The sequence below is a fragment of the Myxocyprinus asiaticus genome, chromosome 7 (assembly GCF_019703515.2).
Source record: "Myxocyprinus asiaticus isolate MX2 ecotype Aquarium Trade chromosome 7, UBuf_Myxa_2, whole genome shotgun sequence".
NCBI classification, from domain to species: Eukaryota; Metazoa; Chordata; class Actinopteri; order Cypriniformes; family Catostomidae; genus Myxocyprinus; species Myxocyprinus asiaticus.
The window spans coordinates 37,109,443-37,122,363 of NC_059350.1; the positions used below are offsets into that span (position 1 = coordinate 37,109,443).

General features: G+C 35.9%; 1 protein-coding gene across 4 annotated transcripts in view; it reads left to right on the forward strand.

The window, feature by feature from the left end:
• The window catches only part of tbc1d1 (TBC1 (tre-2/USP6, BUB2, cdc16) domain family, member 1), a 104,394-nt gene that overhangs the window by 16,603 nt on the left and 74,870 nt on the right, over positions 1 to 12,921 (forward strand). The window contains exon 1 of one of the 4 annotated variants that reach the window (XM_051701924.1): positions 994 to 1,131. The exons of the other annotated variants lie outside the window; for them this stretch is intronic. Within the exon in view, the coding sequence (XP_051557884.1) occupies positions 1,057 to 1,131 (75 nt within the window). The 5' untranslated portion in view covers positions 994 to 1,056. Of the gene's footprint in view, positions 1 to 993; positions 1,132 to 12,921 lie in introns of those variants that run through there. 4 annotated transcript variants of the gene reach the window in all.

Consider the following 12,921-nt stretch of genomic DNA (forward strand, 5'->3'; position numbering starts at 1 on the left):
TTGCCATGTGTTTTCCAACCTCATTAGGCATTATAGGAGAAGACTTAGAGCTGTTATCTTGGCAAAGGGAGACTGCAAAAAGTATTGAATAAAAGGGTGCCAATAATTGCACCACACACACACACACACACACACACACACACACATATATATATATATATATATATATATATATATATATATATATATTATTATTATTTTTTTTTTTTTTTTTTTTATAAAACGTGTTGTGTTTGCAATTGTTTGATATCCATTAGAAGTCAGATTTTTGTGAATATTTTGAATGAAAGATCAAAAGTATAAACAATAAAGACATATTTTTCTCAGCCGTCTTTGCTCATATTTACCACGGGTGACAAATGTTTTGGCCATAACTGTATGTCAATTTTGCTTATTTAGGGTAAAATAAATATTTAAAAATAAAATATCAAATCAAAATTACATTGATTATAAATCTAAAATAAATGTGTTTAAAACTTGAATCTAAATATTATAAAATAACAAGTATAAGTTATGTATAAATTAATTTCCTCAAAACTCAAACCAAAATCAATTTGAAGTTCACAGTCTGTTCCCACACCACTGTTGTTTTATAGTCTTTTGAAGTATGTACAGTGACTGTAATTCCCATGTGCCACCAGGTGGTGTTCGAAACCTGAACTTGAAAATGTCCTATGTATGAAGAATGAATTAGCCATTCATCTTGCAAGTTACAATCTCAGGAAACAATTAAACGTAGTTATACATAATCTTAAAACAAAACCTAAACTCATGTTTTGTTCATATTGAACTCTATGTTTTACTTCTCTTCTTATGTGATCTATGCGATGAAAGTTATTCTTTCCATAGCTTGCTATTTAATATTTTATGAGACAAGAGAGTCACCATACAGTTTGGAAATAGTGCGCAAACAGTGTATCCCTGTGGATGTGATATGATCTTGTATTTGAGTGTAATTTTCTCCGATCATGTGAACAGTCACATCCCACTAAGCGCAGTTCAAACGGCCACATACACTAAACACTCGACTGGTTTCACTTTATCCAGGAGATCTGGATGGCCGACGCGATGAAAACGCGCTTTCACATCTTTAATTTACTACGGAGGGATGTGAAAAGCGAACAGGGGGCAGTGAGTATCTGAATAAAGTGTGTGTTTGGGGTGTGTTTTTAGGAAAGTGTTAGCATGCTAGTCGGTTAGCCACTAAAGTGAGTTTAGTGAACTTTTGCCCAACTTTAGTTTCACTGAAAGAATATTTATGCCTTTTATTCAGTTAGTTAATGTATTTCCCCCCCGTTTTATGAATAAACTTCACATTGTTTATGTAAAACCTTGAAGTACATGCAGATGCTGAACTTTTTCCTTGGAAAGTTGTCTTAGTGGCTGTGTCTCAAAACCATAGTGAGCTGCCTACTTGGGGAGTATTTTTTGGGCAGCGATTCGAATGTTAGGAGCGCGCTGTTGATAATCTCAAAAATGCTTTCTAGCTAGGCAGCTTGCTAAGTTTTCAGACAGTACCATTGTGTCAGTTTATTAAAAAAATGTATGAAGTTAAAATGAATAGATTCAGTATTTCCCTTGCTGCGCTCAGAAAGTGTCTTAGCGATGTGTTGTACTATTAAAATTGGCTATCTACCTTAGAAATACACCCAGACAAATAAATAAATACAGTAGTGGCTGTTTATTTTGTAGGTGGTCAACTGTAACAATAGCTGTATGGAGACAATGATTAATCTTGCTCGGAGTTGATGGTTTTTAGCCTTGTTTAAAGAAGTACTTTATATCTAGTAAGTTTAAACGATCAAAACAGGCTGAAAATGTACAAAAATAACGTTCCTGTTGGGAGCAGATGAGTGGTGTACTTTATTCAGGTCAGTAACTGTTCATTCAAGCAGTAGTCTGTCCATAGACTCGTGTAACTCGTGGTAGCCTAGAATAAGATAGATGGTGTGTCAAATGTATTGTGTGTGTGTGTGTGTGTGTGTGTGTGTGTGTGTGTAGAGAGAGAGAGAGAGAGAGAGAGAGAGAGAGATCAATGGGTAAAGCCATCACGAACAAGATGATGAAATGTACATGAGAGATGGCAGTTTTTTAAATAGACTATTTAAGCTGTGTTTTTGCTCATGTGTAATAAGAGGGAAATTAATATACTGTTACTTCTCCCTCTAATATGTCTCATTCTCTCTGGTATCCATTATGAATAGTGACCATGTGATTGTCCAGCAACTATAACATAGATTGTCTGTTGTTGTTTAGTTGTTCCCTCAGTTTTTGCTAGTATGTGGATTTGCAACTGCACATGTACTGCCTCTAATAGTTAATGGTATCACCTAATTTCTAGGTGTGTGTCATAGTCACATGTCCCATTCCACATTCCACCTCATGTGACTGGTTCTCCCGGTGTTTGTGTGTGTGTGTGTGTGTGTGTGTGTGTGTGTGTGTGTGTGTGTATGTGTATGTGGCAAGCTGTTTTGACATTTATTCCTTAAAACTTACTAGGATCTATTTTATGTTATTAGTACTTATTTTTTAGTGACTAGTAGCTATTTCATTAGGTACTAGTACTTATTCATTAGATACTAGTACTTATTCATTAGGTACTAGTACTTATTCAAAAAGTACTAGTACTTATTCACTAGGCATTAGTACTTATTCAATAGATACCAGTACTTATTCAATAGAAACTAGTACTATTCAATAGATTCTAGTACTTATGCATTAGGTAATAGTACTTATTCAATAGTACTAGTACTTATTTAATAGATACTAGTTCTTATTTATTAGACACTAGTTCTTCAATAGATACTAGTTCTTATTAAATAGATACTAGTACTTATTCATTAGATACAGTGCTTATTCATTAGATACAAGTAACTATTTCATTAGATACTAGTAGTTATTCATTTGATACTAGTACTTATTAATTAGCTACTAGTTTTTATTCATTAGATACTAGTACTTATTCATTCAACAATACCTTAAATTTGGAGATATCTCCAACAAAAGTAACTAGTTAGAATGTGGATGGGGATAGCTTCATTCAAATTGATCATTGCATAAACATTTTTATCCCCTTTTCTCCCAATTTGGAATGCCCAATTCCCACTACTTAGTAGGTCCTCGTGGTGGCACGGTTACTCACCTCAATCCGGGTGGCGGAGGACAAGTCTCGGTTGCCTCCAATTCTGAGACAGTCAATCCACGTATTTTATCGCATGGCTCGTCGTGCACGACACCGCGGAGACTCCCACGTACAACTTACCACACGCCCCATTGAGAGCGAGAACCACTAATCGCAACCACGAGGAGGTTACCCCATGTGACTCTACCCTCCCTAGCAACCAGGCCAATTTGTTTGCTTAGGAGACCTGGCTGGGGTCGCTCAGCACACCATGGATTCGAACTCACGACTCCAGGAGTGGTAGTCAGCGTCAGTACACGCTGAGCTACCCAGGACCCACATTGACACATCCTTAAACAAGCCCTTATAATAAATCTCAGACTGATTGACAAATTCAGTTGCAAAATGGATTGTTATGGACTTTAGACTAATGATAGGCTTATGTTCAATAATATGGAAATAATATACTGTATTGCATTCTAAAGCCACTTTTTGTATTGTCTTTTTTTAATGCTTTACTTGTGTGGCAAAATAATGTAATGCATTTTAATTATATGTATTATTATTTTTTATTATAAAATATATATTTTAGGGCTGTCGATTCAACATGTTAATTCAGTGCGATTAATTATATAAAAAATAACGCTTAAAAAATAATGCAAGTAATCATGTACCCAGACCGTGGTAAGGAATATTCCTTCCATCTGAGCAATTCAAGCTTGAAGTACCACCTGTTTTCTAAGCGAAACTTCAGCTGTTTAGGCAGTGCGGCTATACAGAGAACAAACCACACTCACCGACAGCAGACAAAACAAGATGAGAACACATTCTTGCTTTCAATCACAGCTTGATGGAGTGCAAATACGAACGCAGGGATCTCAAGACTTGTTTTTCTAAGCTTCAAACTTTGTTTAACTTGACACAGCGACCTAAAAACTGTATGTTTATGATGCGACGCAAACGAGATGCACCAAAAGCATCTGACGCAGGTGTGTATTAATCTTTGTTAATATTAGTTAATAAAAATAAAATTTTTGATTGTAAATTCATGTTAGTTCATAATGCATTTAGTAGTGTTAACAAACACAACTTTTGATTTGAGAAATGTATTAGTATATGTTGAAATTAACATTAGCTAAGATTAATAAAAGCTGTAAAAATATTGCGCATTGTTAGTTCATGTTAACTAATGTTATTAACTAATGTTAACAAATGGAACCTTATTGTAAAGTGTTACTGTCTTTTTTAATGCATTACTCCTGTGCCACAATGATGTAATGCATTTTAATTATCTATATTATTATTTTTTATAATATATATTTTATTTATAATGATTTAAATATAACTGTTTATAAGTATTTATTCATTATTTATTTAATTATTGTTATTTGAGGGGCTTTCTAAGCAAATATTTATATATGCGATTAATTCGATTAATTAATCGGCATACCATGTAATTAATTTGATAAAAATGTTAATCAATTGACAGCCCTAATATATTTTATTTATAATTATTTAAATATAACTATTTATAATTATTTAATCATTATATATTGAAATATTGTTACATGAGGGGCTTTCTCAGCAAACATATTTGTATGTGATTAATTCAATTAATTAATCAACATACCATATAATTAATTCGATAAAATTTTTTAATCGATTGACAGCCCAAATAATAATTACACAAGAACAAGAAAAATATTGCTTAAAATAGTTTTAAATGAATTATAGACAATTTCAAGACAGTCTAAATAAGTGATGTCTTTTTGTTTCTTGAACATTTCCTGCTTGTAGTCAATCTCAGACTGCGCAGTCCAAATGGGATAAATCACCCTCTGAAAGGCACTTTGAAGGGAGAAAGATCATGATAGTAATGCTGTAAGATCGCTTCATACTGAATTTCCAATAAAAATGACTTAAAAAGTGAGTTCTGAATGACCCTCATTTTTTAGCCCCACACCTTTTAGCCTTTCAAAGCTCTCACAGTGGATGGTAAAGACTTCGAAGGGAATAGGGCATAGGGATCATCTTCTGAATGGAATGCACCCTCATTCAAAACAACAGCGGAAGGTGCCTCAATCATAGTGACTTTAACGTGATTAACGATACTAACATGAACACGATTGTTATAGGATGCCATTATTAAAATGTGGACCATATTGTTCGCTGGCTCCCTGGAACTAATGGAAATTAAAGTGTTTAGATCTCCGAAAAGCAACGTCAAACGGACACATGAATTGCTTCAGTGAAGCAAAATGGCTGGATGGATACATGCAGTAATAACAACTGTAGCACACATCTTATCTCTGGTAGGTGAACGAAATTTAAGCCAACTAACTTTATGTTTGAGATGTAGAGCTCTAAAAGTGATTATCGCTCCCATTATAATGAGTGAAGCTCCGCAAGTAATTTACTTTTACATTTAGTCATTTAGCAGATGCTTTTATCCAGAAGAAAGAGACAAGAAAAGTATTTTCATCATTAAACAATAAGTCCTTACCTTGTCCGCAGGTCACACATAGCTCCATTGAGCAGCTTTATTGATTATAACAGGAGCGATCCAATATTCCCAATCTCCCTGCTGAGGAAATAATTGTGAGCATCTAAACTACGATACCCTTTCGTCGCCTCTCTCGCATAGACGTGCTTAGTATCAACAACACGTCTGGATAAATCACTTCAGGTAAATGTTTGTTCTGTTTTAGCTAGACTCTGAAAGGACGTGCTAGTCATTTTATTTTGACATTTCTGGGTTGCCTCTACTGAAATGCTTTAGGGCCAGATATGCACACTAGCATTTTAATTCCTTTCTTATTGTTTATGTCCTTGAAATGGTCTAGGCTATAGCATGTCATGTCAGCTACCCGGATATATTCTTTGCATTTATTTCATTGTCATGACTAATCATGCTGTTTTTGTTGAGTGGTGGTTGTGGTGGTTAGATGACATCATAGTCTAGCATTGCCCCTCTCTTCCTGTGATTTGACCTCAAAAACCTGAACTTTGAGATAGCGGTCCCGTGGGTGGGTGTGCACTGTGAACTCATGGGAAATGTGTGTGAAATATACTCTAGATAGTGCCTTCACACTGTTGTTTTAAAAACTATAACATGACAGATACATTAATGCAAATACACTGCCTGGCCAAAAAAAAAAAAAGTTGCCGTTTGGATTTAAATAATGGTTATGATCTGGGATTGCTTCAATGATCAGGTCTAGGCTCAGCAACGTTATGCGGCAACAAAATGAAGTCAGATGAGTACCTGAATGTTCTGAATGACCAGGTTATCTCATCAATGGATTTTTCTTCCTTGATGTCATGACGACTATGCCAAGATTCGTCGGGCTCAAATTGTGAAAGAGTGGTTCAGGAAGCACAAGGAATTAATTGGCCACCACAGAGTCCTGACCTTAAGCCCACTGAAAGTCTTTGGGATGTGCTGGAGAAGACTTTACAGAGTGGTTCGACTCTCCCGTCATCAATACAATATCTTGTCCAAAAACTAATGCAACTCTGGATGGAAATAAATGTTGTGACATTGCATAAGGTTGTCGAAACAATGCCACAACGAATGTGTGTCATAATTAAAGCTAAAGGCGCTATTGACGATGGGAGATTCGAACCACTCCGTAAAGTCTTCTTCAGCACATCCCAAAGACTTGGGGTCAAGGTCAGGACTCTGTGGTGGACAATTAATGGGTGAAAATGATCCCTTATACTCCCTGAACCACTCTTTCACAACATTTGTCCTTTAATATGCCTGTGCCGTCAGGAAAGAAAAAATACATTGATGGGATAACCTGGTCATTCAGTACATTCAGGTAGTCAGCTGACTTCATTTTATTGCTGCATAGCATTGCTGAGCCTAGACCTGACCAACTGAAGCAACCCCAGATCATAACACTGCCTTAAATCCAAACGGCGACTTTTTTTTGGGCCAGGCAGTGTATATGTATAATGTCAAAAAGAGTTTTAAAAGAACGTTAAAGTAAATCATCTTTGATTATTTGTCACCCTCTTTCCAGAAATGTTCCAGCAGTGTGTGCAAAGGAGTGTGTTTGTCTGTTGCGTGTCTGGATTAAGTCAAAGCAGTTTTCCAGGTCAGAACTATGTGGCACTCCTTTGACTCGCTCTTTCTTGTTCTGTCAGTCTTTCTTTCTCTCATGCTCTTATTTAGATGTTTATTGGACTGATGGCACATCAAAATGCTAAGGCAAGCGTCTTTTTTTTAATGATTATGCTAACAGACAGTTTCGCTGTTTTTGACTCACCCAAGTTGTTCATCAACATAACTGGAACTGAAATGGCTTTCCTCTGTTGATGGATTTCTAATTGAAACAGGACGTTTGGGCTCATGCTCATACCTTTTCTTGAAATATCCAATAGGCTTTAGTTATGTCACAGCCATGAACCACGTTAATTGGACAAAAAACGGGATTGTGAGTGTGATGAGTCATCAATATTTTTGGTTTGTTTTCCCAGACATGGAATAAAAGCAACAAAACTCGAATTTTGATTCAAGGGGGTCTTTCAGTCGTTAAATAGTCCAGATCTTGGTGCTTTGTCTGCTCATGATAATCTGAGTTTAACTGAGGCTGCTTGCAATTTACACTCTCTCACTGAGGGACAAGAGCAGTTATTAGGGGGTTTCTGCTCTTATTGTGTTCATGCCAAGATATTTTTGGATTACTTACTGTTACAGCCCTCCTGATTTCCTCTCTGTCTGTGTGTGTATATGTGTGTTACTAAGTATAAACAGACTGTGTGTTTGTCTTCATTGTCTTAAGCACATAAAACTGTGGCTTGTCATTCACAATGTCGACAGAGAGCGACACATAACTAAGCAGTAGCACAAGTAGTAACCTAGCTTGAAGTATTTTTAAACTTTAGGAAGTAGGGCTGTGTGATAAAATTAAGTTCGTGGGCAATGGAGGAGTCAGGAGACAGCGAACAGTTGAGTGTTTATTCACACACACACACACACACACACACACACACACTTTAGCTTCACACAAACAACAAAACGGCTCTTAGTGGCCAAACTCAAATAGGGCTTTAAATGTATACAGTCTCTGGCTTTAGCTGCGGGTCTTTCATCCACTGACGCTCTAAGCCACTCTCTCTCATCCTCTAATGCTCTGGCAAGCCTTATCAGGTCTCCCTCCGCCATCACTATAATGAGAGACAGGTGTTAGAGTAATTACAGCCCAGGTGACGAGCCTTACCGCTTTCCATCTCCCGCAGACAGACACATGACCATGCCCCCCCATGCCAAAGGCTGTCACGATTATTAAATAATCATGTGATTGTGGTTATTTAAACTGCAATTAATGTGCACTTTAAATTCCAAAATCCACATTTTACTGTCCAAATAATGGAATTTTTAAGTGAAAATATAAATGCCATGAACCACGAATATATAAATGGCAATATATAAATGCCACGAATATATAAATTAGGGCTGTGTCGATACAATCAAACATTGATATATCGTGATACTTTTTCTCACAATATTGTATCGATACTTAGATCCATGTATCATGATATATATTGTGATATTTACAGTGCAGTCAGAGATACTTCTATGAGGCACCAAAGAGACTGAAACTGATCCTGCAGGATTCACGGTTTCTCTCACGGACGTGCTGGACCTCTCTCACACGTTCTTCATTTGTAGGATCCTAATGCCAAGATCGCACTTACTTTCTATCTGCAATCCCCTACAGTCATATGTACATAATTACTTCCAATATGCTACAAAAAATGTCTGTGATTAGCCACTGGAGGGCACTTTTTTTAGATTTCACTCACCAGTGTTTGAGTGGTGTAGTGGCGAAGAAGTTCTGCACCGAGATTTTTCATTGCGTGCTGAGAGTAAAAGCTTTGACTCTTTCTGTGTGATGTGAATCCAAAGACTAGATCCAAGCAAACCATTTGTTGTTTAATAATGTCTCTTTTAATATCTTTTCTGCTCTCTACAGTCAGTTATTTATCAAAAACCACAAAATAAACATTTAATTCTAATCACACATTGCATGAATGCTGTAAAGAAGCCATTCGAACAAACAAACACTAAAGCCGTTTCAGCACTTGTTCTACATACAGGTATCTACATATAAGTAAATATCTACATTGTAAATATTTGTAAATAGTACAAATTAGGCATGTAAACAACATGTAACAATATACTTTATATATGCAATAAAATATATGCAATTTCAATACATAATTTTTATTGATGTAATACATGGACTATATTTTTTAAAAAAGCTAAAATGTCAACAAAATGATGAAAAACTAATGATAAAATTAACTTTATAAAATTGATATGTCTGTAATTTAACAAGTTAGAAGTTCCCCTGCATAATGAATAACAGCATTAGCTGAAAGATAATTTCTTTCATACTTCATGTAAGCAAAATGGACATTATAACTGAAAGATATCCAAATTAATTGAAATTAAAATAAAAATGTTATCATGATATCGTGACGTTTTGCTATATATATCAAATCATGACGTGTATTGCAATACATATCGTATCGTGAGGTGACTGGTGATGCCAAGCCCTAATATAAATGCCATGTTTGTGTGTCTAATTTTTTCGATGTTATTGCATTATGTAAGCATTTTAATTGAATTCCGACCATCTCACTGAGACCCCGTTTTCTCCTGGTATTAAGATGCATTTTGGGTGATCACATGTGGTCAGCCCTAAATACAGGTCTAAACGGGGTCTAAAATATTTTGTGATCGGATCACAAAACCACATACTAAAGTGGTCAAAACTGCATGTGTCCACATCGCATTTGAAGTGTAAATGCTAATTCGTCCTGAATGCTAATTTGTAATTCTGCTTAACATGTTGCGTTTGGGCTTAAATAAAATTTCAACCACATCTGGGAGAAACAGAGGGCGGGCTGTTTTGTTTGCGCTTTCTTTGCCTTTTCTGACTTTGTTGTGCTTTATTATCATGTAGTAACACACTGACACAGTGATTGATGTATGTCATCATGAAACAAAGACCCTCCCCTCCAAATCCAAACACAAGTGGTCATTGGAGATGCATTTAAGTGACCAGGTTTGAACAGCGATGTGTCTCACCTGACCACATGTGATTAGATCAACTGAGTCGCATCATAATACCAGGTGGAAACGGGGTCTGAGCTGCCCTGTGGACCGAGTCAGAGAGATTCCTGAAAAGCACATGAAGATTAGGCTAACCGCTTATGAAGTGCAATGATTCACGAGCCGTCTGCCGAGGTTCACTCCAAACTCCTGTGAAAATATAAACAAGGATTTTGATAGTGAATGCAAAGCGCTCCGTTTTCATTTTAATTTAACGTTTGTGAATTGGCAAATGTTCTTAGTCATTGCAGGTTCACACACACCTGTGTTAATGACACGCAGTGACACAGAGGAGGAAAAAGTGCTTGCTTACCGTATTTCAGTGAAGATGATTTAAGAAGAATTTAGTGAAGAATTTAGGACAGAATTATTTTACTATTGCATAATATAATATAATATACGTAATATAATCAAAAAGAAAGACATATTTTAAGTATTTGGAAATATTTAGATATTTAAAATATTATTTTTCATGTTCAAGTTTTTAAAGCCTTCAGCGAAATGATTTATCCCTTTCTTATAATACGATTCCAAGATAAATATGAATAAATGACTTCTTAAGGCGGATGAAGCACACATGGGCTACACCTTAACAAGTATGACAATTAATCGTCACAATCGTGAAAAAGCCCTAAAAAGATAATTAATCATCATAATCGTGAAAGCCCTAAAACAGACAATTAATCGTCATAATCACAATTATTTGTTTGTCAGTTAATCATCAGCCAAATTACATAATCGTGACAGCCTGATCAGGAAGTCAGGTCAAGGGAAAATGTTTATTCTGTCAGCATCCCTGCTGTAGATACATTTCAGGGCGCTTATCTTTTATGCCTAAATACAATAGAGGCAAAAACATTATCAAATTCCTTCAATCAGCAACAGTACTGGAGTATTGAGCTGCATCACTCAAAAGTATAGAAAGGTGGATAGCTTTGAAGGGTGAATCTCAGAAAATATGTCAAGAACCTGTCATACTTCACAGCTAAATCTAAAGAAAGAAGTAATTTATTTATGAATTTATGAAGAGAAGCATGTGTACAGTGCTCTGTGCATGTGTCAAGTGCGAGAAAGTTTAATCGAGCTTCAAATCAAGATCGTGCCAAGGAGCCTGCAATGTCAAGATTTATTGTAAAAAATGAGTTACATGTAGATGTCGACCAGTATAGGTTTTTTTTAATTGCATTTTTTAATTATCATAATATCCATAATATCCAGAGAACAGGGTGGTCGATGCAGGCTAATGCCGATATGGCACACAATTTAATATAACAGTAAATGATACCAACATAAATTGGCAAAAAAACTAAAACAAATTATTCAGCATTACATTTACTCAAAATTTCACAGTTACAGGAAACTGTTGAGGAGAGAAAGAGAGAGAGAGAGAATGAAACACCCGAGCACATCATGAGCTCGTGTGTCTGTCACGGCTGTGATATGCAGGACTGTGGGACCGTTTAAATAAGACTGTGTTGCACACCAGTCTGTTATAACACAATGACATGTAATAAAATTAATTGTGACTGGTCATTTATGTGTGTGAGACATATCCTTCATGTGCAAGCAGACGATTCTCGTTGCTGTCGCAGCTTGAGAAACGAATCCGCCAAATTGGAAAATATATCGGTTGACCACATGTTCGTTTATTCTCATCCAAAACCGATCGTATCGGAAGACATAGATCAAAACACTTGAATTGTATAGATTACCTTTATGCTGCCTTTTTGTCCTTTTTGGAGCTTGTAGGTGTTGGACCCTGTTGGCTTGTATATATATATTGTGTGTGTGTGTGTGTGTGTGTGTGTGTATATATATATATATATATATATATATATATATATATATATATATATATATATTCACATAATATCTCTATAAAAATGTCTTCAGAAGAAAGAAAGTCATATGAGTTTGTTGCGGCATAAAGGGTGTGAGCAGGGTCAGAAATTAACTTTTTATCCGATGTGGCTGGTAGATAAAAAAAAAAAAAAAAGACCAGCCAGTCAGATTTTTTGCAGGCAATTTTTTTATTGTTTTGTTGCATTTTAAAAGTGTATTTTAAAGAAAGTGAGCTGCTTTTTAAAGAATTTTACTTTTTTTAAATTTATTTCTGAAATATTTAAATGCCTAAAAGTTTTTTTTTTTTTTTTTTTTTTTTCAGATCATTCACTTATTACAGTTAAACTAAATGTTATGTATATTTAACAAAGTAACAGTTCTTGGGTTATTTCGAGTGAGTCAATTAATTGAAATCAGATTTATCCAGTCCGCTCCAACTAAGCCCTTGTACAATCACGGCAATTTACTGGCTTGTGGCGCTTAAACGAAGCCCCTAGGAAGCTACATCATGGGCTCCATAAAAGTGCTTGCTTTCGCGCCATCGAGTCAGATTTTCTGCAGGAAGGCACAAGCCTATGCAGCTGCTAGAGAGTATGGCCGGCTTATGCAGCATCTCATTCCCACTCAGGGAACCAGGGTTACGTTTCACGTAACAAAGATATTCCCTTTTTAGGAACTAGAGCTGTGTAATCGCATTGGGAACAATATACATACATGCCATGCGAACAATAGCTGCCAACTGTCTACGCCCATGTGGGAAGCATATAGCGTAGCACAAGCGAGCTAAAGATTCTGAATAAAACAGAGAAAATTATGAGTTTACTCCTGT